Consider the following 27,549-nt stretch of genomic DNA (forward strand, 5'->3'; position numbering starts at 1 on the left):
GGATACCAACATGCATTGTAATTTACTATAATTCAGCCATAAGGCATTTGTTGTGCAAGTGCTTTGAATTTAACCGTTTTAGGACACAGAGAAACAAAGTATTCAACTTCTTTAAATATATTTTTTTATTATGAATAGAATCATTATAATATTAGATAAATGTTTACAATTGTAATCTATATATTAAATTGAAATACATTCACAGCACTTTCTCTTCTTTTTTTTTTCTTTTTTTTTCTTTCTTTCTTTTTTTTTTTTTTTTTTTTTTTTTTGTGGGCAGTTTGGATTGTGGTGGCAATGTTGGATGTCTGTACTTGGTTTACTGATTGGCTGGTTTCAGGTTGGTTTCAGTGAGGTTTGTCTAACTTTTCTGCTTCCTTGCAGCTTTTACTACTTAGTCCCATTTCTTAGACACCAGGTTCTCATCTTTCTCTGTAGGAGAGAACATATGCAGTCAGAGAGGAAGCATAGAGGAGGTTCAGCTCAGTGTTAGTGTCCATATATGGTCTGTCTAAAATTAGCCATGTTAAAGGGGAGTTCCAAGAACTTGTCGAAATGTCTCATAATTCAGTTGTTGTGATGTAAAAAAAAAAGTCATTTGAATTAATTGGATTTTAAAAAAATAATCTGAGGGGTGGCATGGTGGCGCAGCAGGTAGTGTCACAGTCACACAGCTCCAGGGACCCGGAGGTTGTGAGTTCAGCCTGTGAGGATGTCTATGAGGAGTTTGTTGTGTTCTCCCCGTGTTCACCCACAGTCCAAAAACACATTGCAGGTGGATTGGCGACTCAAAAGTGTCCATAGGTGTGAGTGTGAGAGTGTATGTCGCCCTGTGAAGAACTGGCGCCCCCTCCAGTGTGAGTTCCTGCCTTGCCCAGTGATTCCGGGTAGGCTCCGGACCGACCGCAATCCTGAACTGGATAAGCGGTTATTATCTGAAGAGAATGTGCTGGTTCAGATGTTCTTTACAAGGGCGGTGAAAGAACCAGGCATTATAACATACACAATGAAAATATAGTCTTTTTGGTTTCTATCCAAAATGACAAGTAAACTCAGGTATCAGTTTTTATATGCATTGTTTATCATGGTAAATTAATCTGTGATAAACATTTTTTTATAGGTTTTCTTTGAGAGCTATTTAAAAAAATGTACATTTTAAAAACGTTTTGAAAACGTTTCAGGAAATGATCGTGTCAGGCAATCGTTTCTGTGAATGTGTTTTTATAGGCTTTAAACTCTGATTGCAGAATTTTAGATCTTTAGAGTGTTACATTCCATACAGCAATCTGGATGATGCAGATTTTTAAACCAATGGAATTCCCCTTTAAATTTAAGGTTAAATAATAACATTCTACGTAGCACTGGTCAACCCTTATTATTGTACATATAGCAGGTGCTAACTGCAATGCAACTAACAAGGAACAAACAACAAAGGTTTGAGGCCATTCATAATAAACACCATGCACTTTCTGTATCATCACAACCAAAATATAATATTTAAAGCCTTAAAGGAATTCAGTTTTCAACCTAATCATTGTCTGATATTGTATGGTATATTGTTAATAACACAAAAAACATTTTTGTAACACACAATAATAGAAGCTAATGCTGCCATGGAAAGAAGCTAAAGATCTACATACTGTATTCTATTATAACATTTCACAAGTTCAATGTTTTTTAATTCTCCTCTAGGAAATGTATCAGAGATAGCCATCCATGGGATTCAGCCTTGTTATACTGAAGAATATGATTAAAATTATTTTGAAACTTTCTAGAGTATTCTGTCTATTTTAGTATTATAGAGTAGACTTTTCTGCAGATAAAAATTTAAAATGACGTAATGTGACCAGTGTTAAGATTCAGCATTCTCCATTAAAGTGCATCTCAACTAGAATAAAGTATACAAATGAAATATTAATAACATAAATTATGGTTCAACAACCATTTGATTGGGATCCATAGACTACACCATTTAAAAAACACAACACCAAGCAGCACATAACATACACATGTAAATAGCAGTCACACATAAATATAAACAATAAACAAACAAATATAAACAATAAAAAAACATAACAGGGACATAATCACAGACGGAAAGGACTAGGGGATACCTTGCTTTGTTACAGGAATTGTGAAGGGAACAGGATTAAGCTGGAATAAAATCAAGAGGGATGGAGCCAGGGAGGGAAATTAGAAAATATCAGAACAAAGGTGAGGGTAAAAAGAGAGAGGTAGTTTGTGTAAAAGGGTAGATGAAAAGGATTCAGGAAGGAATTTATTTAGAGGAAAGTGTAGTTTTAATGCTGTGAAAGGATAATACATGAAAACTTCATTAATATTGGGTTTGTTCTGAGTTAGAACATTTGTTACAGGTTCTTTTCAAAGGTGTTTAGGCCTTAAAGATATCATTGTTAACTCTACCCAGTTTAGTGTAATAACATCAGAACTAACATCATGTTTAAGTGGGTTTAGGTCTAGTTAATCGTAAGCATGCACTGATCTGGAAACTGGGCCAGAATGTTGATATTTTTCAATTACCAATATGGAGGCTGACAAAAGACAATCAACATTTATTAAATGGAAATTAGAGACTAGTTCACACAGGTTGGGGATTGCCATATAATACAACTCATATCTGTAGGTTTAAAATGCAATGTAGCCTTTTCAAGCCAGGAGGGCATTACCAGCCTCATGAATACATCACATTTAGATGTACTGAAGCGAATACCCAGAGATAAAAATCATACATGTACCATCAAGCACACATGATTAATTCTGTATGTAAGTAAACTTTTGTATGTGTATTTTTGTACGTGTGTATGTGTGTGTTTTGACTTACGTTCCAAGTAGTTGCGAGCAATGAACTTAAGCAGCTCATCGATTAAGATGACTGGGAGAGAGAGCTGCAGCACCACGATCCACTGCTCCAGGGTCAGATGTGTCAACTTGAAAATCATCTACAGTTGGATGAATAGATAGATTACGGGATCATTAATGTGGAAGGAGGTTTTTTCAGAGTGAATGAGAGAGAGTGATTGAGAGTGACAGAAATTTAATCAAGTTTACAATGGTGTGTTGTTACTCACAGGCAAAGGATCAACATAGATGATCATAAAGTGCAGGGACATGGACAGAGACATGGCAGCCACCAACCAAAGATTGCTCCAGGGAGGCATACGCAGCAGTGACTGGTTCTCTGACAAGCTACACACACACACAAGCCCTTTTATTCACCTATTAATCTTAAGGGTTATTAAACTATACAGTAAACTGTGTTATATGTGTAAGACATGTGAATTCATTTCTACTCAGAAAATCAACTAAACATGTAATTTGACCAAGACCTTCTAAATATTTGTACACAAGAGTATGTATGTTTGTTTAATATGACCTGCAACATTTAAAGTACGTATTACTTTTGTCACATTATTTTTGCAGTCTGACCTGTTGAGGGCATTGCACATCTCGATGGTGACCAGCACAGACAGGGCCATGGTCATGGGGGGAGCAGACTCAAACACCTCACACTCAATACCTTCGAAAGCCTCATTATCAGCACTGCACTGCATGAAGTGAGACTGTGGGAGACAAAAAGACAAGTGAGCATTGTTTTAACAGGTCAGCTGATGCAAAAAGTTCAGATAGCGTCTCATAACTAATAATTTTAATCACTTCATATCTCAGACGCACTATATGGCAAAAAGACACCTTCCCATCCAGAGATTCTTTTTTTTTTTCCAGATTGTAAAACTGTCATCGCTGTCCAAAGAATGTATCTCCAAAATAGTAACTTTATAAGATAAGGGGAAAAATCTTAGCTTTCAGTGTAAGTCACTGTAAAAAGATGTTATTCCAAGTAATTATGGGGCATTTGCTATTGGTCAATTTTCACACATTGTGAAGGACAGCTGCTGTGCTCAAATGATGTAGTAAACTAAAAATCAACAGAAATGGGGATTAATGTTATTCATGGCACAGCGACGATGTGCAATATGTCTTCGCAGCAATAAGAGCTTCTACCATTTTAAGAAGTGTTATCACTTGATTTTGGAACATTTCTGTGTTATTCCAAAACCATTTGTCATGACTGTTATTCATGTTAGATAATCAAAAATATAATTCGATCTCAAGAAACTTCTGTCCATTTTACCGTTTGCCAGTCCAGTGATGGGGACCTCCATTGTTTGGCAGTGAGCATGTACATATTGTTATACACATGTGCCTAGCCAGAGCATTCAGTTTAATTTCACGAAAAAACACAAACGGTGCCTGCACAAATGAATGACTGCATCCACAGTGGATACATAAAGTGTCTGAATTTACTGATTATAAATAATGTCTTCAAATATTTGGACATAAAGTGTATTCCTAGCTATATTATTTTAAAGTCTGTGGGAATGCTCTGGACACTCACCAGCTGGTAGAAGCTGACCATAGGGCCATCATCAGAGTAGATAAACCACCAAGCAGCAGCAGCTACTGTAGCAGCTCCAACATACCCTGAGAGAGAAAATGAGAAAAGGTCATTTACATGAAGAAAGGAGACCAAAGTAGGACTCGAGTGCTGTTATGGTGGTTTTGGACACCACACATTGCATAAGTTATGATTAGACAGCGAGCTGTAAAATATGAATCAGGTTTGCATGTTTGGAAAAGCTATACTTTGTCCAAAAATTTGCAGACACACCTTATAATTAGTGACGTCAGCAAAATTTGTGGCACACCAATTGTGGACACAGACATTTGATATAAAACAGGATGGTTTTGAGCAACAGTAAATAAATCTTGAAATTTTAATGCCAAGCATCAGCTAGAGTTGTATAAAATAACTCCACCACCACTGGCCTGTGGAGCAGTGGACCTGTATTCTGCATTAGAAGTGGAATTGAAACTGACTCAGTGAGATTTTGCAATTAAAACAGGAAGTACTGGTAAAAATGTATAAAAAATATTTTGATTGCCACTCAAGGCCAGGATATGTGTTGTCTTTGCCTCAGGTTATTGAACTAACCTCCAATTGCCAGGTATCTGAAAAACAACCAGCCAGAGATGAGGGGCTCTTTGGGGGAGCGTGGTGCTTTGCCCATGATGTCTAGGTCAGGGGGATTGAAGCCTAAAGCTGTGGCAGGAAGGCCATCAGTGACCAGGTTGACCCACAACAGCTGTACCGGGATCAGAGCCTCAGGGAGACCGAGAGCAGCAGTCAGGAAGATACTGAGAGGAAGAGAGGAGGAAATGTGAAGGAGGAAATGTGAAGCTGCAAAAAGTCAAATTATGTACACACAATTTTTTTAAAGGCCTCAGAGAACAAGATGAGTTTGCTGACCAGACGACCTCTCCCACATTGGAGGAGATGAGGTAGCGGATAAACTGTTTCATGTTGTTGTAGATGGCCCTTCCTTCCTCAACAGCAGCCACGATAGAGGAGAAGTTGTCATCGGCCAGGACCATCTCTGAGGCTGACTTGGCAACAGCAGTGCCAGAGCCCATCGCAATGCCAATCTCTGCTTTCTTCAGAGCTGGGGCATCATTCACTCCATCGCCAGTCTGAAAAGGAGGACAGAAATATTAACCAAGAAAATTGTCTGCCACTTAATTTGAAAATTAATTAACTACAATAAAGTTAAAAACTAAAACTTCTAAAACTTTAACTACATATAGTTTTTAATTGGATATGATATAGCAGTTTCAATGGGTCTTTACTTTTAGAGTCTTAATCCCTATCCAGGAAACTGGCCCACAATCCAAGACAATGTATTTTGAACTGCTAAATGACTGTAATTAATTGTGCTTTGCTCTTAGAGTTTTGTGATCAAATCCCTGGACCGCTCACCATAGCAGTGATCTCATCAAAGCCCTGCAGGAACTCCACAATCTTGCTCTTGTGAGATGGTTCAACACGAGCATAGCAGCAGGCTTTACGCACAGCCTCTGTCTGCTGCTCCAGGGGCAGGTCATCAAACTCACGACCAGTGAAAGCTCTGCCAGTCACATTCTCGTCTTCACCAAAGATTCCAATACGACGGCAGATAGCCACAGCAGTGCCTTTGTTATCACCTAGGAGACAAGGAGAAAATGGAGTAGTGTGGAAGAAAACCGGGCATACAATATAAAAGGAGAACAGTTGGGAAGAACCAGGTAGAAAAGAGTTGCCTCTGACCTGTGATCATGATGACACGGATGCCAGCAGCCTTGCACAGCTGAATGGAGCCCATAACCTCCTTGCGAGGTGGATCCAGCATACCAACACAGCCCACAAAAGTGAGGTCAGTCTGGGGAAGACAGAAGAGCATGGGGAGATTAATAGAGGTTTGTGTTCAGTGGTATCTAGGTACAGTATAACTACTACTATTTCATCTGAAATTAAGGGTACTAATCAGGGGTTAACTGGAATATAATATCCCAAAACATAATCCTAAATCTTCTGAGTCTAACCACATGGTTTATCTAATGATATGTCTATCATCTATAAAGGCCTATACTGTTCAAATAAACTCTCACCTCATACTCAATAAATTTGGTGGAGTCCTCCAGGTTCATCTCCTCTTTCTTCAGTGGAGAGTCCCGGGTGGCAAGGGCCAGGCAGCGGAGAGTGTCCCGTCCAGTTCCCCACTCCTTAATCACAGCCATGATCTTCTCTTTAACTGGACCAGTCAGGGGAACCCGGGTGGTGCCAACCCGCACATAGGCACATCTGTCAATCACACCTTCAGGAGCACCCTGGGAAAAGAAAATTTGATGTAAGTCGCAGGTCATCATCATGGAGTTTATGTAATTTCTGTAGAAGGTGGTAAATATTAGCCAAAAATGTGCTGACTTTGACAAACATCTTGTTGCCCATGGGGGCCTTGGAGGGCTTGGCTGGAGAGCAGAAAACAGACATGGACTTTCTGTCACGGGAGAACTCCAGTGTGAATTCCTTTTTCATCAGCTGCTTGATCACCTAGGAGACAGAGATCATAACGTATAAGATTGGCATTTGTTGTTAAGTGATTTTTAGTTATTTAAGTGTGTTTTACTGCAAATAGTAACAATCAAGCCAACACACTCCTAGGGGCAGCCCAGCAGGGTACCAGTAAATTTTATCCAAGAGTTAAATGTTAATGCCCTCCAGAGTCAGTAATGGGCTGTAAACAAATCATTCTGAGCCATGTGGGTTTCATATAGGGGGTTAATAGGCAGCTCATCTGAATCCCACTATAAGCCTCTGTACCAACCCACCATAAGCTCATGGCTATATTGAACCCGTATTGGCCCCACTAAAATGCATTGGCTAGGAAAACCTCCTTTTGGTGCAAAAATTTGGTGAAATGTAACATGCTAAAGATGAGTGAATAAGACCCACACTATAATCACAATTAAGTGTAATCATTTACATTCATGCATTTGGCAGATGCTTTTATCCAAAGCGACTTACAAAAGAGGATCTAACATTCAAACTACAGTACAATTTAATCAAGTGTACTGTGAGGTATCACAGTAATTATAACAAATCTTATTGCAACCTGCAGTTATTCATAACTAAAAATGATTAACTTTATACTTTAGAACAGTATATGTACTTACAGAGCAACAGGCATTAGCTCTCTCTACTTTAGACAAGCTGCGGACCTCAGTGTTGAACACGTTCATCTTCTCCACCAGACAGCACAGTGCTGTCTCAGTGGCCTCTCCCACCTTCTCATATATTCCCTTAGACTGAAAGAGAGAGAGAGAGAGATACATATATTTTATCAATGTTATAAAGTGTAACCGATAAAGATACTGAAATCTTAAACCTGTCCATAAATAAAATAGATTAAATATTTGTGAATAAAACAATTTCATTCATTAATTCATTCATTCATTCATTCATTCATTATCTGTAACCTCTTATCCAGTTCATGGTTGCGGTGGGTCTGGAGCCTACCCGGAAGCACTGGGTGCAACAAAAGGGTAGCACACACTCACACGCTCACACTTATGGACCCTTTTGAGTCGCCAATCCACCTACCAACATGTGTTTTTTGACCTAGGGAGGAAACCGGAGCACCCTGAGGAAACCCACACGGACACAGGGAGAACACCACTTTTATTTACAAAGCCCTAAAATTTATTCTTAAAATCTCTTCCAAGTTCATACAGGGAACCTAATCTGCAAAAAACAAACAGTTTTTACCATGGTGCATTTGTGACGTCATTAAAAAAAACCCGAAATATTTACATATAGCCTATTCACTTTACAGCAATTTAGCCAGTTTTAAGGAGTGTTTCAGTTTAAGATGCCGGCTAAATGAGAGTCAACAAAGAGAACAGAAGAAATTTACTTATATCATTCTCAAAGTTACAGTAACAAATCAGCCAGCTCCACTTTAACGAACAACAAGAGGTTGGAAAAGGTTTATGAAGAGGACTGTTTGTATTTCAAATACTCTCATTAATGTCATATGAAATATGAAAGGTAAAGTTATATGAAAAAATTAAATACAAGGCAATTATGGAATAGTGATCTTTTTAAGGTTAATATTTTAATGAGTTAACAAAGAAAACAAAGTGAGATATGTAAGACAAAGGAGAAAGGAGGTAGAGAATGGGGAGTGTACTTACCTCATTGTAGTCTAGAGAGGAGTCATTACACAAGGCACAGATAGTAGCCAGCTCGATCAGACCATCATACTGACCACACTTGACTGGAAGACCACCCTTTGTTCTACAGGGAAGAGTAGAAAGAAACATGTTCCAGTGTATTCAGTTATGTGTGGTTCTTTATTATTTGAGTGTATGATCACATGTGTAAATGTTGTGTACTCACACTTCTCCCTCAGGAGTGTACTTGGAGCCAGAGATGTCGTACTGATCCAGAGTTATAGATTCGCCTTCTACCTTTTCAATGATGAACATCTGAACACAGTGGAAGACAAATTCAGTGGGTCTTTAAAAGTAACTCAATCTTGACAGTCCAAACAACTAGTGTTTTTTTTTCATTCCTTTCACAGCCCATTTCAATAGATTCAGCTATAATTTTTGAATAAAAACTAAATTCCCCAATTTATTTCTTATTCAAATAAAAGTAACTGCCTATATGAATATTAATGAACATATCACATCAAGAAATAGGTTAAATATTCTTATACCATTCTTACAAATATCTCATAATAGAAATATAAGACATATATATACTAGATTTGAAATGATTTCATGTGCTTAGATTTCATTTTTGCATTGTGAACTTGCATCTCTGCCCCACCTTTGTCACACACATCTGGTTGGTGGTGAGTGTTCCAGTTTTGTCGGAGCAGATCACTGAGGTGCAGCCTAATGTCTCCACAGAAGGCAGAGAGCGGACGATGGCATTCTTCTTGGCCATACGCCGTGTCCCCAGAGCCAGACAAGTGGTGATCACAGCAGGTAAACCTAACAACACAGTAAAGTGTGTTAATAAAACACACAAATTTAAAGATCCACTCTTAGATTGATCGTTCTATATTGCAGTGACCACATGCTTTGGACATTTTTTACTTTATATATATATATATATATATATATATATATATATATATATATATATTACATTACTAAAATATCTTCAATGGTTTGTAAACAAATGCAATCCAATTAAAGGACAGAGAAAATATGAGAATATGAGCCCAAATTATTTCCATAATGTGGATCCTTAATGAACGGTCTGTGACCTGTCTCGGTCTACAACTTGTTCCTATTTTGGCCTCAGGATCTCACCCTCAGGGATGGCCGCCACAGCCAGAGCCACAGCAATCTTGAAGTAGTAGACAGCTCCGCGGATCCAGGAGCCTCCGTGGACAGGATCATTGAAGTGACCAATGTTAATGAGCCACACAGCTACGCAGATGAGAGAGATGACCTTAGACAGCTGTTCACCAAATTCGTCCAGTTTCTGCTGCAGAGGAGTCTTCTCCTGCTCTGTGGCTGCCATCTGGTCTCTGATCTTTCCGATCTCAGTGGACACTCCAGTGGCCACAGCCACACCAATGGCTTTACCTGCAGCAATGTTGGTGCCCTGGAGGAGAGAAGGTGGAGGAGTTTAAATGGACAATGGAGGCTAAAAGGAGTGAATATAATTTTAGAAAGATGGAGGGAAAGGTTAAAAGTGGAAATGAAGAAAGATGTGCCATATTTGTCACCTTGCTGACTGATAAATAAGAAGGCTGCAACATGCAAATTAGCTTGCTGATAAATATGTCATGTCTTCTTCTTGCCACTCTTCATATGAAGAAAGGTATGGCAGAAATACCTCCATACTGATTCATACTTGCCCTGTGTCCGAAATGGCTCCGTATTCACTATTCCCTATATTACTCACTACACAATATAACCATTATAAGGAACTGAAGTCAGAATCGTAGTGAACAATTTCGGACACTACCTCATGCAGGTTTTTACCAAACAGTGCAGTGCATTATGGGTATCCACTATCCACTAATTCCAGCTAGCATACATGGGTTTTACACTATCTTTTGTTGTGCTGACAGCACATTAATCAATGTCAGTTCCAGACTACTCTACTCTAAGTGTGGTCTACTCTAAGTTATTCTATGTGTTATATTGGGAAAACAAACTAATTCTGGTTAAAAATCACATTAAAGCTCATCTTTATCCATACCACATGATTTACCAAGTTAGAATTAGAGAGTGAGAATCTTTAAGCTGCTAACAGGTGGAACCGAAAGAAAGGAGGAGAATTGTGGAGTGGAAGTAATAAGAGTGATATCCAGAGATGAGCCATAAATGTACAAGTAGAAATAGAGATGGAGTGATAGAGGAGGGGTTAAAGAGAGGCTCACCGAGAACAGCATGTTTTTCTTGTCCTGGTTGACAGCTCTGGGGTCAGGAACAGATTCGGTGTGCTTAATAACACTCACTGATTCTCCTGAGAAAGAGAGAGAGGGGGGGGGGGGGTATTATTATTTTTTATGCTATTATTTTGTATGTATTATTATTTTATTAATTAATGGGATGTATTACTCCAGCAATACTTCTTATTACTTCATAATTAATTAATTAATTAATTAATTAATTAATTCTCTGTAACCCTTATCCAGTCCAGTTCGCGGTGGGTCCAGAGCCTACCTGGAATCATTGTGCGCAAAGCAGGGATACACCCTGGAGGGTGCACCAATACTTCACAGGGCAACACACACACGCCTACGGACACTTTTGAGACGCCAATCCACCTACCAACATGTGTTTTAGGACCATGGATGGAAACCGGAGCACCCGGAGGAAACCCACGGGGACACAGAGAGAACACACTACACTCCTCACAGACAGTCATCCGGAGCGGGAATCAAACCCACAACCTCCAGGTCCAGGTCCCTGGAGCTGTGTAACTGTGACACTATCTGCTGCACCACCGTGCCACCCAAATATGTATTTGATTAGATTTATATTACTTTATGTTGACGGTATACCTTCAAAACAAGAAAACATTCTATAAATTTATGTTAAATTCTCAGGAGTTTGTACCAGTGAGGATGGACTGGTCAACACGCAGGGTTGTGGACTTGATGGAGGTGATTCTGATATCAGCGGGGACTTTGTCACCAACTGCAGGAGTAAGAATGAACACACACAAATGCAATGAAACATTTACTGATGACTGAAATGATACGTGAACACAAAAATATTTAATAAAAGCCAGATCAGTGGACAACTACATGTTTTGTTCAGATTCCTGTTGCAGTAAGAAACTATTACATATTACACATTCCCATTAGTTTAACATTCCCAATGTCTTAGTTTAACAGGAGCAATAATGAAAAGCTCTGCATCCAGCATCCTTGTGCTTTTTGTTGCACATGACTTTAGTGACTGCTGTAAATACTTAGAATCAGCCATTTATGAGTCTGACTTTCAGCTTGTAGAGAGAGAGAGAGAAAAAGGCAACCCACTAAACACTCTAAACAAGCTGACCACAGAAGAGAAGGAGTGATGAGGAGGGAACAGGTGGAGAATGAAAGAGAAGGAGAGAGAGATAAAGGGAGAGGGAGAGAGGGATTGAGACAGGGGCAAGTGGAAGACAGGTGCTGGGATGTATTTATACTCCAGCACTCCTTTGCCTGCACCCTTGATGAGTTCCCTCAACCTTCTCTGATCCCTGCTCTCTCTCTCTCTCTCTCTCTCTCTCTCTCTCTCTCTCTCTCTCTCTCTCATATGTTCAAACACGGGGATTGCCATAAAAGGATCCTTATTCATAGTCTTTCTCAAGGACATATGTCTCATATGCAGTCCCTTCCCCTTTACATACTATTCTCTCTCTCTCTCTCTCTCTCTCTCTCTCTCTCTCTCTCTCTCGCTCTCTCTCTCTCTCTCTCTCTCTCGCTCCCCCCCCCCCTCCCTCCCTGTGGTATAGCAGTTGGGTCGTATTGTTTTTCTCTGGGTCCTGCCATACTAAAGACATATTGGTAGCAGGTGTTGTTTATCCCTTTTGTTTTTTTATGTGCTGGATGATTTACAATCTATCATGATGTATCATATTTAAGTAACTGTGAGATTTATTCATTTTATTTGTTTTAATTGTGAGTAGACAAAAGCAAACATGTTTAAGCAATGATAAGCTTATTACTGAAAATGTAAATTCTTTTTTTTTGGAAATTTGACAGGTGAACTTGCTCAGCCAGTCACTGTCTTTTGAAGCTATAGGGTAGATCCAGAAAGAGTTGTGTTCACTCTTCTCATTAAGTTGAATGGGATTTTTGGCAGTGTTATGCAATGATTGTCCAACCTAGCAACAGTTACTATGAACGGACACATTTATGGGTATAGTGTGGATAGCTCAGTTCACACATGAATCATTTCATAGTCTGAAGCTGTGTTTCAAATGACCCCCACTCACTATTCCCTACATTGCTAACTTTATAGAGCACTATTATAGGGAACTGAATTCAGGGGAGCGGTGAACTATATCAGACACTGCGCCAAACACACATGTGCAAAAGCACTATTCAAAAAGGTTCTGGAGTCAGTGCTGCCATCAAGACATGGGGAATATTATTGGTTACCAGTCAACAGGCAGGGCTGATTGGTTAAAATGAACTGGATAGAGATTTTCAAAAACAACACCAACAATCAATAAAGCTCTGCATAGACTCTCGTGTTTTGCCTGCTCTGATTGGCAGAAATGATTTTAGCAATATACTGTACACTTAATTCTGTTTCATAACCCTGTGCCTCTGAGAATGCTCTGCTGCCTCTGAGGCAGATTCTGAAAAAGTACTTCCTTCAGAAGCAGCTAACTTAAGTGTGCAGGAATGTACTTTTCAGAGGCAGCGGAGCATTATAACATTCGCCAGTTACATTATCCTCCATTCAAGTAAAAGAAAATACTGATATTTTTTTGCAGCACTTCTAACAAATTATGAAACAGAACTAAGTGCACAGTAACAAAACAAAATTATATTTTTTATTTACATTTTTTCTTCCAGAAAAATTTATGCAGACAGAGCAGGTGAAGCTTATAGCACGTTAAAAATCCCCGCCTGTTATCTGGTAATCATTTATGTCCCTTCTGCCTCAAAGGCAGCCCTGTCTCTAGAAACATTTTGAGTAGTGCACCTCAAGCAGGTTTTTCCCAAACAACACAGTGCATTATGGGTATCTGCTATCCGCTAGGGTAAATCAATTGTACATAACCCCTTCATGATGAAACGAACCCTTTAATAATGCTAAAGTTTCTTCATGTGTTCAGATTCTATAGAGAACCGTTTTCTTTACTAAAGATCCCTTGATACATCATTTTTAAGTGTGTAGCTAATGCAAATTATGTGTCTACCTGAAACTTCTACAATGTCTCCAGGGACAATCTCTCTGGCCTTGATCCTTTGGACGCTCTTGCGGTCAGCACGGTACACTTTGCCCATTTCCGGCTCATACTCCTTTAGGGCCTCAATGGCACTTTCTGCATTGCGCTCCTGTGGAGAAAAAGCCACCACAAATCAGTTCCTATTTTCTCCTCCCTCCTCTTTATGGTGTAGAGGCCTTCTCCTTCCAGTGGAGTGCATAGTTTCCAAGTGAGCATTGTTGTATACATATGGACCATACTGAAACCTGACCAGCCCTCAGTAATGTGACAATATAGTCACTCCATGCTGTGCTACTGCAGGTCTTTGGGGGTCTAAATATCCGCCAGTATTACCCTTTGACCCCTGATGTAATGCCAACTGCTCTGTTCTCTGCCTGCTGTCTATACATATCATTTAATATACACAGTACTGTGCAGGAGTTAATTTTCTTAAAATATGCTGTATCTGAAGTCTTCCCCACAGATTCCTATTTGTAAAGTGTAGTGTTACTGCCAAACCTGGCAATCTTTTGTGTGAAGCTCAGTGGTGTTACCATACACATTATTCGCACTTATACCACCTTCTTGTTTTTAAAGGTTTACATTAGACAAATGTTGATTGTTTTTCAGTAAATATTATGAAATTGAAGCATGCTGCAAAAATATATTTAACAAAAAAGTGGTGCTGGGCCTCTTTTTAATGATGATAGCTTAGCTGCAACAATGGCAAAGCAAAGATCTACAATAAATAAGCTTTATGGGGAAAAGATAATTATCATTATAATGCATGATACTGAGCCATTGCTGTTTCTTGCAGTGTAAATAAAAACTACATTTAAATATTTAATGGCCCAACAGTGTAAGAGATGTCATACCTAAACATGAGTTTGGCAGCTGTGGCCTAAAAGATAACAAACCTGCCTTGGGACCAATGGATTCAAGAAAATGTAACGTGTGTATCTACGTTTGTGTGTGTTTGTGCTTTTTTGTGTGCTCACCTGCCAGACTCCCACCACAGCATTGGCAATGAGGATAAGGAGAATAACAAATGGCTCCACAAAGGCAGTGACTGTTTCTTCTCCTTCTTCAAACCAGGCCAGGACCTGAAGAGCCGGATGACAACGTATGTCCAGTTTAAAACAGGGAAGTAAAGCTGTCTTTGTCCCAGTTGTGAACTAAACACTATACTATACAGCATATACTATGTACTAACCTTGAAAAGTGTTAAAGTGTGAGTTTAGCAGGCTAATACACAAAATATTTCTATACTACATTTTTTACTAGCGGGCGGCACGGTGGCGCATCAGGTAGTGTCGCAGTCGCACAGCTCCAGGGGCCTGGAGGTTGTGGGTTCGATCCCCGCTCCGGGTGACTGTCTGTGAGGAGTTGGTGTGTTCTCCCCGTGTCCGTGTGGGTTTCCTCCAGGTGCTCCGGTTTCCGCCCACAGTCCAAAAACACACGTTGGTAGGTGGATTGGCGACTCAAAATTGTCCGTGTGTGTGTGTGTGAATATGTGTGAATGTGTGTGGTGCCCTGTGAAGGACTGGCGCCCCCTCCAGGGTGTATTCCTGCCTTGCGCCCAATGATTCCAGGTAAGCTCTGGACCCAATGCGACCCTGAACTGGATAAGCGGTTACAGATAATTAATGAATGAATGAATGAATGAATGAATGAATTTTTTACTAGCAGGATGTGATGAACTGTTGCTATGGTAGCACATGTTATACCAAGCTGCTCCTGCAATGCTGTCTGCCAATTTTTTCAAAGGCTGAAAATCAAATATATCCCACTACACTGCATAGTGCACAGTGTCAGTCATAAAAAAATTTCTGTATTAAAATACTGAGATGTATGTAAGATAAAAAATAGATATTCTAAATAAGCTTCTCTGTCTAATAACATCCGTGAAGTGCACTACGTAGGGAGTAGGGCACTTTGTGGGACAGGGCAGACTTTTCCTGATTTAATAAGCTCCTCTGTTACTGTTTCCCATTGGATCGCGGGACAATTTTGTCCATCGTTGTCATAGTGAAAAATAATCAAAAACAAGTAGGCATTGTAGATTTAGAGAACTTTGACACTTTACTACATACTCAAACACTAGTTAGAATTAGATTTAAATGCGCGATTGGGACACTCTTACTGATCTTTCTGTGAGTCGATTACATCACATTTGATTCACATTGATTCTTTTGAATGAGTCAGTATATCTTGATTTCTAAAGTAACCTTGTGTTACATCTCTCATAGACGAATACAATTATCATGTATTAGACTATAGATTTCTCTCTCTCTCTCTCTCTCTGCCTGATAGAGGGATAATGTGAAAACAGCTGACTGGGCTAAAGCTGTTCCTTCTACTTTTTTACCTTTAATTTTAACACTTTCACACACATCACTTGCTTATCACACCTGAACACCCAACTTAAACCATGCTCTCTCTCTCTCTCTCTCTTTCTCTTTCTCTTTCTCAATGGAGTGATGGAGTGAAAACAGGTGACCAGGTTCAGGCTGCTCTTTTCATTTAGTTCTGACATGTTAACCTCCTCTTTTCTCTTCATCTCTCTCTCTCTCTCTCTCTCTCTCTCTCTCTCTCTCTCTCTCTCGCCTTCTAAGGCCATAATGACAGCTGTGCTGGTACAAAAGAGTGAAGCAGGACAGCAGAACTAATGCTGCATGTTCAGACCTTCACCCTGTCAGAGAGAGAGGGAAAGAGAGAGAGGAAATGAAGGTAAAAGAGCCTGAAGGCATGAGATAGAGGGGGAGTGTTTTGATATCAACACTTCATATAGGACTTGTGGGTAAGGTATTTTTCTAATGAACTTGCTGTGTATGGCTGCATGTCATTAAGAGGAGCTATAAATGATTATTTAAAAAGGTGATTATGATGGTAACGACTGCAGCGTGACAGTGTATATCTCTCCCAAAATAAATCTCAGTACAGTAGACTCAGGAGGCCACGAGTTGAAATAAATCCTCACTGTGGTATACGTAGTTCACAACATTAAAGTAGATACAGCCTCACAGATACAAAGTTTTATACAAAGTGGGAAACTTGTGTGTGGTTCGTCTTTGAGCCCTGCAGATATTAGCAGTCTTAGAAGTTGTCAAGGTTAGTGTGTATCTGGTGTGTGCCACTCTAAATAAACATATAATAAATGTAAACTCTATTGTGAAGTGAAGCATTTTAATGTATAGGTGTAAAAGTTTATATTTACACCAGCAGCAAAACCCCACTTCATACCACTGAAAAGCCACATGTCTGAGTGGACAAACAAATTTACAGTTTACCCACAATGCCTTGCTTAGGGCTAAAAGGTGAAGGTGTCTCTTGATTGACAGGTGGGCATGGGAATGTAGGAATGTGCCCCTGTTTTTCACATGAATGTTAACGAACCCTAACTGCTTCTCAGACTGAAGGCGAGCCCTGCACACCTCCACATTTGGAACATCACCTGCCACTGATTTCTATAAACTCCACCCACAAATGGGTTTCTTTCATAGGAACTGTATCCAGGTTGTACCAGCTTTAGAGAACACTGGCAAAAATCCTATTTATAATAAGGATACATTTTAGTGTAATTTCAGTGTAACTTCAGTGCAATTTCGAAACTATACATGAAAGGAAATACGGTTAGATTTGACTAAATATATTCCTCTGTAGTTTCTCTCTTGCTGTTATTAAACACCTGTCTAGTTTACATTAAATGCAGCAACATACTGGTTTAGTAGCATAGGAGAAAATCTACACAAATCAACACAATGTAGACTTTAAATAAAGATTTCTATAATTTCTCATTAGATTGTTGGCATTCTGTGCAGTTTGTCCAACCTAGCAACAGTTGATTAGAAATAGCATGGGCAAGCATGTGTGTTAGCACAATACATTAGCAAATATAGCTCTGTAGTGACGGGAAATAATTACTCCCCTCGATGAAACCTGATACCGAAGATATGAGAAAATTAAAAAGATGATAATAATAATAATAATACTTACAAATGAGATGCAGGCTGCCAGCAGCAGGATCCTGACCAATAAATCCTCAAATTGTTCCACCACCAGCTCCCAGATTGATTTACCTAAGATAGATAGATAGATAGATAGATAGATAGAGAGAGAGAGAGAGAGAGAGAGAGAGAAATCTATAGTCTAATACATGATAATTGTATTCCTCTATGTTTGCAGGTACCCGTATAAAACAGTAATACAAGTCCTGTAAGTCCTGTAATTATAATAGAAGTCTTGGTACCAGAGGTTCTGTTCCAATAGCGACATTCCACTCTTGAGTATCGCTCTAAGTCAACTGAATATTGCTTCTTTAAACACTACAAAGCAAAATGTATTATTATGAACTGATGTACCTCACTTAAGATAGACATCTAAAAGCAGGTAGTCTTGATCAAACGAGATTTTTCGACAGGACTTTATCAGATACATTCTCATTCTGATATTGACCTGGCACAATATACCAGGCACCAATCAAAAATTATTTTGCTTCTGTTTTCTATCATTTCTATTTAGTATTTCCTTTTAATTTTTGTAGGTATCCTTAATTTAATTCAACTGTGTTTATCAAAATATAAAATATATTACAATAACATTAAGGAAACCTTATATAATGTGTTTAAATTAACGTTTTATATCTTGACAGTGTTTGAATTGTGGACACACATAAAGCTTGAATTGAATTAGAATGAAGAAAACTCACCTTCCTCAGCAGGCAGCTCTGTGATTGGTCGGATCAGTTAAGGAGGCAGGGTCAAGAGAGGAATGGAAAGGGAAGATGTTTTATATGATTAGAGGTTTACACTATTTGTAAAAACTGGATTCTGTATATAGTGTATAATATAAATTAGTAATGTAAATATATCTTTATCATAAATAGCAATAAAAATATTATCACATACAGCAATCCATAGCTTGCTGTTGACTTTCAGTGTAACCTTGACTTGACTGATATATACTTCAGACATACTTTCTTTGCAAATTTTGCCTGTTTTCTTTATGATCTCATCCTACTTTTTTCTGCCTTTCACACAGAACCCCGCAGAATTTCTAAACAGTTATAATGTTCTTGATCATAAGCGAAACCCTTAAGGTTGGTTTGCCAGACGGGTGTTAAGGCTAATTCTAGACACCATTAGAAGAACAGAGAATTTCTACTGCAAATGCTATGGTTAATCTTAGTCTGGGAAACTGACATTATATGTTATCTTCTGTGTATAAAGGTGATTTTTAGAACTGGAATATGTGCACAAATTAGTTTGACGTTAGTTGGCATTGTATCTGTAGTTAGATTATCCAGCAGCCCATGATTATCATTTCTTAAAATAGATTCATTTTTTTACACACAAGTGAAACTATTGCAAACAGCAAACTGTCTTCTATCTCAGTGAGCCTGTCCAGTGGCACATTTTTTTCCTTATTTAAGACTTTTCCTTAATCCATCCATTCATTCATGCGTCCACCGATCCATCCTTTCATGCTTGCTCACCATTATAGCCGTATTTGGCCAGGTTCTTCTTGACCTGCTCAGGTGAGAGGCCCGTGCTCTCGCTCACGCTGAAGTAGGCCAGGCATGAGGCTGGATCCTGGATGTGTGCGTTCTCCATCCTCTCTGCTCAATGGGAGACTTCGCAACAACAACGACAACAACAACAAACACACAGTGTCAGTGTAAAAATGTCCCAAACCCAAAAAGTTTGTTAACTCCCAACCTAAAGCTTGTCATTAATGCTAGGATTATAAAAAATAATGTAAAAGTGTACCCACCAACAAAGTGTGGGCTTAGGGACAAAACCCTGGTTGTCTTTCACTCTCCCCGCACTCTCTCTCTCTCTCTCTCTCTCTCTGTCTCTCTCTCTCCACTCCTCTCCTCTCCTCTCCTACTCCTCCCTGGGCTGATAGAAAGTGCTAATTCCTGCACTTCTCCATAGAGTTTTATAACGAAGCCCCAAAGCCCCTTTGGCCATAGTCACACCCTTGTGAGGCCCTCTATTGGCTGAAGTGGGACGTATATGGAGGAAAGGGGCAGGGCCTGGAGGTGAGGGTAAAAGGGTGGTTGGAGTAATTGGACAACAACTGTGAGTGCGAGTGGCATTGTGTATTGGGTGGGTGGGGGGGCCTATGTGGGGGACAGCCTTGAAGTAAAAATGGTGTCTGTTTTTGGAACATGCATGGTTAGTATCGTAGGATGAACAGCAGAGTGTGAGGGAATGTTTTTTGTGTGTGTGTGTGTTGTGGGGGTTGGATAATGAGTGATGGCTCAAGTGTCTTATTGGTCCTACAGGGGCAGGAAAGTGTCAGCAGGGCTCAATACGAGGGCATTAGTATATAACTGAGATCATAACTATAGTGCCACTGAGTACGAGAAATATAATATCGTGCAAATGTCAGAGACCACCCCTCAAACCCATTAAGTACATTATGTGTACAAATAATTTCTAAGTACGTCAGATATAAGATCCACTTGCATGAGAGAAAACTAGAGTCAAAGGTACATGCAATAACTTGTAGACCATCAACATGGTTATCACCAGAAAAACAACACTTAAAGTTTTCATCTTTGAGAGCCAGCTTCATGATTAAAAATAATAATAAATATTATGCAGGAGTTTGTATACATTATTCCAGTATGAGAAGAGAACATATCACTGTGGGTCCGAAAAAAACATGCAACTGTTAAGCAGCCACTTTTAAGAAACAGACAATCTAAGAAGATGTATTGGGGATGACTTTGGATCATTAGAAGTGGAAAGTACGACGAACTTCTAAGACTGAACTCTGGATGCTAAATGAAGAGTGGACTTTTGCACAGTACTGCGATTAGAAATGCGTTTAGAGAGATGGACATAGCAGTGGGTCTGACAATAAGTAAGGACATTCTGTTCAAGGGATTAACACCTCAAATGGCTAGTCGTGGAAAAAAGTGTGTGCGTGTGTATGAGTGTATGCGTATGCATGTGTGTGTGTGTGTGTGTAAAGAGAGAAAGATTGAGGCAGTGGGGCTTCAGAATGCTTGTCAAAAACAGCTGACATGCAATATTAATCTGAATAATTATTCATTATTAAAAAAGTAAGTAAGAGAGTAATACTACTTAAGAAAATTTGTAAATATAGGAAGTTGTTGAATTGCTATTGGGTATTTTAGAGTGCACCCACTGTGTTCATAGAAAAGCATGGGACAAATATGGATGCTGTGGAGCACCTGTACATGAGTCTAAGATGACTATACTCAGAGCTGAGCTCTGAGGGGTATAATATCTCCATCCAGGGGAATAGGTTGGATTGGTATTTGTGATCCAGAACTCACCCTGTGCTTTCAAACCTTCATAGAGATGTTCCATCATGTAGTCTAAATCTTCTTTAGAAGAGTAGAGGGTTTCACTGCTGTTACTGGAGTATTGCTTTACCCTTTAATAGACAGTCCTCTCTGGAAGGCCACTTTGACTCATATTTAAAACTGTATTTGAATGGAGTTACTACGATGACAGGTTTAGTGAGTATCATTAAAGACTCAATAAAGAGATCCAGAGTGTACTCTTGTTTTCCTGTGAGTGGACAGAGGATACCGTCAAGGTCCCAGGAGAATATTTACAGCTCTCTTTAAAACGTGTATAGAACAAGAGTCTTAAAGGGCATAGAAACAGAGAGGGAGGAAATCTCTCTCGCTCTCTCTCTTTCTCTCTCTCTCTCTCTCTCTCTCTCTCTCTCTGCTGCTCTCTCCCTCTATCTCTTCCTTCCTCTTTCTCTCCCTCTCTCTTTCTCTCCCTATTCTCCAAGCCTTAGACGCTGCCTCAGCAGCTGTTCTGTACTTTGACCTTTGACCTTAACATGTCAGGGTCTGTCAGCGTGCTCCTCAATGACATTTAACTCATTTATTCACCCCCCCCACCACCCCAAGATCAGCTTACAGGCCCTCAGTGCACACACACCCACACACACTTACAAACACATTGAGCATACATACACTATACACGTGCTGTGATCTACTATCATGCCGCATAAATACATGACCTGCTCATCAAAAGTTTGGGTACACATCCTTTCAGACCCGCTTTGAAGAGTTGTATTCTCACAGTGGATGGATGGATAGATTTATTTATTTATTTATTTATTTATTTATGAAGTAAGAATCTGTCAAAGATAAAAGCTTTAACTGCTGTTTTTACTGAAGTGGGTCTCTTGCATGTTACATTTTTAAAATAAGGGCATTGATTTTTATTTGTCTAATCTGCTCAGAATTCTTTTCTGGAAAATATATAACTTGTCCTTAATAACAGTTCTCACTAGAAATTAAGTTAACGAAGGGTGCACAGTGCCTTCCTATTTGGGATTAACATTGTTGCTGTCATATATGAAAGACATAACTCACTAGTTTTATTAAAGTTGTTTTCATTTGTACAATGTGTATTTATTTAATTAATTATATTGTCAGACAGACAGACAAATAGATAGATAGATAAATTTTGCGTGTGTGTGTGAGGGGCAGGTAGTGTCTGCACACTGTGTAACTGAGCAGCAGCCTGCTATGTCTGTCCACTATAAATATATCCAGAGTGACGTAAGCTGAGAGTTGCTCGGTTCAATTGTTAGATTTTTGTGTTTATTTCAGGGACAACATGGGGGGCAGTGTCCCTGAGCCCATACACACTGCCCCCACCTTTAATTGTCTTGTCCTATATTAAAGTATACATGTATGTAGTTATAAGGATGACTTAGTATTGCACAGTAGTATCTTTCCCGCTCATAACATAGAGATCTTATAGATCCAACTTAGCATCTCATAATACTCATAATGTTTGCTTTCTCATTATTATGAGATATTATGGGATATTAAGTGCATTTTCACACGTTATGCCTCATTAAGAAATATTATGATTTGTTTACTAAGTAGATACAGTGACATATGAAGTCAGGAGATGTAGTCATTATTTTATCATTACAATTATTAGTTTTTCATTATTGTACTTTATTAAATTGCTTACATTTTCTTTTCACATTCATGTCCATTGTATGTATATATGTACTGAGGCATTTAATACTACTGATAATTATAAACGGTATATCTGGTAGCACATTTTCAAATCTCAATGTTACTGCATAAAGCATAAAGGGATATATGAGTAAAAACACAAGTGCTGTAATGTACCTTTATTTTGTTATTTTTAAGTGCAATACTGGCTGCAATTTCCAGACTGGGATTAATTAGGTAATGATTTGGTAATATCTAACAGGCACCTGTTCTTATTTGTGTTAGGAAATTACCCCAAACACAGCACAATAATTCTGCTGAAATTATGTGTGTTAAATAGTGTAAAATACTCACTCTACTTTGATTGATTGAAATAACATTGAATGTACATGGTGTAAGAATCTTAAGTACAAATTTATTTCCTTCTTGTTTATTATTTAATGAATCTCACATCAGATGATTAGATTTTACTGGGCAAAGCACAGATTGATACAAACTTTTATCCCACTGTTGTGAGATGGAGTAGCTCTGCCTGAACATCACACTGTACCTGGACATTTAAAAATTGAACAGGGCAGAAATATTTTCTCCTTCTTCCTGTCCATTATGTTTTAATCGGTCTACACACATGCATCTGTGTGCTTAAGCTATTTCCTCAAGCTATTTTTCATTCTTGTCTCCTAATATTCTTTCACCTCTGACCATTTGACACTCCAAGTGACCCTTGCCCCACAGATAGCCACAGGTTTTTTTTCTCTAACACCACCCTGCTTCACAGGCATCCCCAGTGTGAATAACCAGTAGTGTAACCTTTTGAGCAGGTATTTCATTGTTATTACATTGTAATGATTTGCTTAATTGAAAATAATTTCTCTATAAGAGTCCCATTATATATTCTTTCACGGTGTTTATTGAGAGATGCATCTGTGTTCTGACCATGTAAGAGACCAGTTTATAAAACTAACTTTATACTTGGCGTTATATAATGGGCCTCCTGAGTGGCCCAGTAATTGTTGGCCCTGTAATGTGGAAATCAAAATTTCAATGGAGTTCTATAGAACACAACTGGCTTCACTCTCTGCGTAGATGGCTCTTTCCTTCCTTCAATGCACGGCATGGTACCAGTTTGGGCATTTGGAGGTCTTTCACCCAGCAGTGATTCAGCAAAAACATTTTTTTCTTTCTTTCTTTCTTTCTTTCTTTCTTTCTTTCTTTCTATCTATCTATCTATCTATCTATCTATCTATCTATTTATCTATCTATCTATCTATCTATCTATCTATCTATCTATCTATCTATCTATCTATATTTAAATGAATTAACATGAACCTGAAGATGAAAGTATGTGATGATAAACAAGATGGGTGAAGAGCAATATGACACAAATATCATGAATGACACCAGTGTTAAAATAGTGTTGTAATTTCTGTTTGTCACCAAGGATTAATCAACAAATTTTTGACTTCTGTCAAGGTCCCCAAGACATTTCATCCACTTTCTTTCAAAAGGGGGTTGGTTCTTTCTTTCTTTCTTTCTTTCTTTCTTTCTTTCTTTCTTTTTTTCTTTCTTTCTTTCTTTCTTATTCTGATAAGATACTGAAAAAGTCAATGATCTCTGAAAACACCAGACAAATACCCAAAAATCCATCTAAAATTTGAGAACACATCCTTTAAGACCTTTAGTGTTTCTGATAGGCAGAAACACCAGAAACCAGTGGCTTTCAACCATGAGAATATTAGCAAAATCGTGTACTGGTGTTGGATAATTTGATCTGGCTCACAAATGCCATTCCAACTGATCCCAATGCTACTCCAGAAAGCACAGTTCCCCTGAAATTTACCCCAGTGCTGCCAGGCTTTACACCCCTCTATCCCACACTTGGCATTGTGTGTAGTGACATTAAGCTCATGTACTTTAGCAGTAGGCTGCTCAGGGTGCACACATGAATGTGTATGTATCTATGGCAGTTGTTGGACAGGAATGGTGTTAAACTCTAAACACTGTCTCAACCTTGTCTCTATTCTTGGTTCTGTGAGTCTGAGGCTCCAGTGCAACCTTCTAATCCAGTGAGTAATGAACGGCACCTACACACACAAACACACACACACAAACATACACGCCACATATAGAGGGCCTGGAATGCACACATTACTTTTAACTTTAGTATTCCTAGTATCTTCACACACATGCACACATGTGTTCATAGACAAAAGGATTATTGTGTCTAACTTCTAGAATGATAGCATAGGAGTTACGAAAGTACAGACATAAAAACAGGTACTATTCGCTTTATAGGTTTATATCTTTGTTCATATTAAGCACAATTCATACTATAAAACCATTTAAAAGGACAGACAGTGTTGTTTTCCCATAGTCCCTGATCAAAATGTAATGGGTTTTTTGCCCACCTCTAAAATGTCTCTTGCATTTGATTGACCAGTGGGCAAGATATAATAAGATTCAATAAATTAACTCATAAATCAGAACATCTTCTCCTCTCATGCCTTGTAAATTATTTTGTAAATTGTGAATTAGATGCTTCTTTTTCTGACAAAAGTATGGCTTGGAAAGCCTTGGCCAAAATAAATATAAAATGTACATTTAAAATCCAAAGATCAGCCTTTTTGGATATGTCGACCCAGTATGTGATTGTTGACAGGAGATTTTGCCCAGCCTCATTTTGACTATGCAGTGAGTTGATAGTATACTGGTTTAACACAAAAATAAAATAATATATTACACAAAGCTTAAAATAAATTGATTAGGGTGGTTTTAAATGTATACACATGTACGCATTTAGAGACATTTTAGACAGGTGAATTGGTAGAGAATAGGGTTACATGAGTTAAGATGCTGCTTACCTATAAGCTTATACCTATAAGCAATTTTAGTATTTAATATCTATGTTTAGAGACACTCATACTCATTATACATATGAAACCTCCACAAATTCTGTTCCAACTAGGTTCAAAACAAAATTGGGAAAGAATACATTTCAGTCTACAGCTTTGCTTGGGAATAGATTTCTTATGTATGTTAAATGTAGTCCATTGCAAAGGGTTTATAAATGTATTTTAAAAAGATGGTATTTTAGTCATTTGTAAGCATGTGGAGCATTTTTTAATTCACCTGAAAGCCACTATGTTGTCTTTTTGGTGTATATTTTATTATGTTTGTAAGATGAGCTGTCCATTTTGTCTGTTTGTTTTTTTTTTTTTGTGAAGAGGACCATAATGGAAATAAGCCATTGGGTTTTATTGGGTTTTAATCCTCAATAATTTAAAGGGTATAATGAATGCAGTGCAGTGTTGTGTGTTTTAAAATCAATAATTAATTTCAGTTAATATATTAATCACCAACACCACCTTCCATTAAGAGATATTTTTACATCATAACAAAGATACAGTGCGGCACGGTGGTGCATCAGGTAGTGTCGCAGTCACACAGCTCCAGGGACCTGGAGGTTGTGGGTTTGATTCCTGCTCCGGGTGACTGTCTGTGTGTTCTCCCCGTGTCTGTGTGGGTTTCCTCCCGGTGATCCGGTTTCCTCCCACAGTCCAAAAACACACGTTGGTAGGTGGACTGGTGACTCAAAAAATGTCCGTAGGTGTGAATGTGTGTGTTGCTCTGCGAAGGACTGGCTCCCCCTCCAGAGTGTATTCCTGCCTTGTGCCCAATGATTCCAGGTAGGCTCTGGACCCACTGTAACCCTGAACTGGATAAGCAGTTACAGATAATGAATGAATGAATGAACAAAGATGCATTTGCAGTTCACATAAACCACACCTGCCTGGTTCAAGCTGAAAGTAGATCATTGCTATTGAAAAACTATTAGGCTGAATTTATTTTTTTTTTTTATTTGTCCCACCCACTGTAATATAAAACATGATTGAGTGATTCACTGATTGGTTGATTGATTGATTGCACTGTCAATTCCTATATATGTCAGTAAATCTGACATGTTAGCCCTTCTGTTCAGCTATTGAAGGCTTAACCAATGGGGACCTTACTTGGCTGATTACCTATATAGACACCAAAAAGGAAAATAAGTCCTAACTGGTGCGTTTTCCAAGTAGTATTTAAAGAATGTATTCTATTTATGTTATTAGTTCATCTGATATGCTAACCTTCAGCTTAATGATAAAGGTGTTGTGCTTTCTGTTGCTGTACCCTTTAACAGAATTGAACAGAACTCATGTAGATAGTTTTGAGTTTTACGAGAGTAATGATATTTTGTCTATTCCATTGCCGTCAAAAGACAGAGGAAGATCAGGTGACAGTGTGGAATGCATGGGGGCTTTAAAAGGGTGGCGTGAGTGAGCTGATCAGGTGTTGGAGGAGTGGGAGAAAACTGTTAGGAGCTCTTAATGTAAGAGCAATTGGGATGGGACTGTTGCTAACACTAGCTAATTATAGTGAGGGATGTCCTTGGGTATTCTTGAAAGAGGAGAGGGCAGAGGATATCCCAAAGAAAGGCCCCCCCTCACTTAACTCTCGAGCTCTCTCTCTCTCTCTCTCTCTCTCTCTCTCTCTCTTTGTGTTTTATTTTTAGCCAGGCTTGCTGGTTTTTCTACCCCTTGCTTTGCTACAGTCCCAAGCCTTACAAGGTCCAGAAACTCTGTTGCCCAGCAACTCTGCATGTTTTGACCCAAGCAGAAAGGGTTCAGCAACTGACCTACAGTGACCTCTCCCACTGTGATAATTAGCATCCCTTCACCATCACAATACCATCATCATCATCATCATCATCACCATCATCATCACCTCCAGTGACCTG

At 38.8% G+C, this 27,549-nt stretch overlaps 1 protein-coding gene across 1 annotated transcript; it reads right to left on the reverse strand.

Moving 5' to 3' along the window:
• Window positions 1-394: 394 nt before the first annotated feature.
• atp2a1 (ATPase sarcoplasmic/endoplasmic reticulum Ca2+ transporting 1) lies at window positions 395-19,410 on the reverse strand. Its single transcript, XM_066641824.1, has 23 exons — window positions 19,293-19,410; window positions 18,507-18,524; window positions 17,795-17,877; window positions 14,797-14,901; window positions 13,790-13,928; window positions 11,485-11,565; window positions 10,803-10,888; window positions 9,721-10,018; window positions 9,230-9,396; window positions 8,795-8,883; window positions 8,590-8,692; window positions 7,570-7,701; window positions 6,821-6,946; window positions 6,505-6,723; window positions 6,164-6,275; window positions 5,837-6,060; window positions 5,330-5,550; window positions 5,015-5,217; window positions 4,418-4,503; window positions 3,448-3,581; window positions 3,090-3,207; window positions 2,843-2,960; window positions 395-432 (listed from the first exon to the last, which is right to left on the reverse strand). The coding sequence occupies exons 1-23, from the start codon at window positions 19,408-19,410 to the stop codon at window positions 395-397; spliced, it is 3,018 nt and encodes a 1,005-aa protein (XP_066497921.1).
• Window positions 19,411-27,549: the final 8,139 nt, after the last annotated feature.

This window comes from Hoplias malabaricus, chromosome 13 (genome assembly GCF_029633855.1).
Source record: "Hoplias malabaricus isolate fHopMal1 chromosome 13, fHopMal1.hap1, whole genome shotgun sequence".
NCBI classification, from domain to species: Eukaryota; Metazoa; Chordata; class Actinopteri; order Characiformes; family Erythrinidae; genus Hoplias; species Hoplias malabaricus.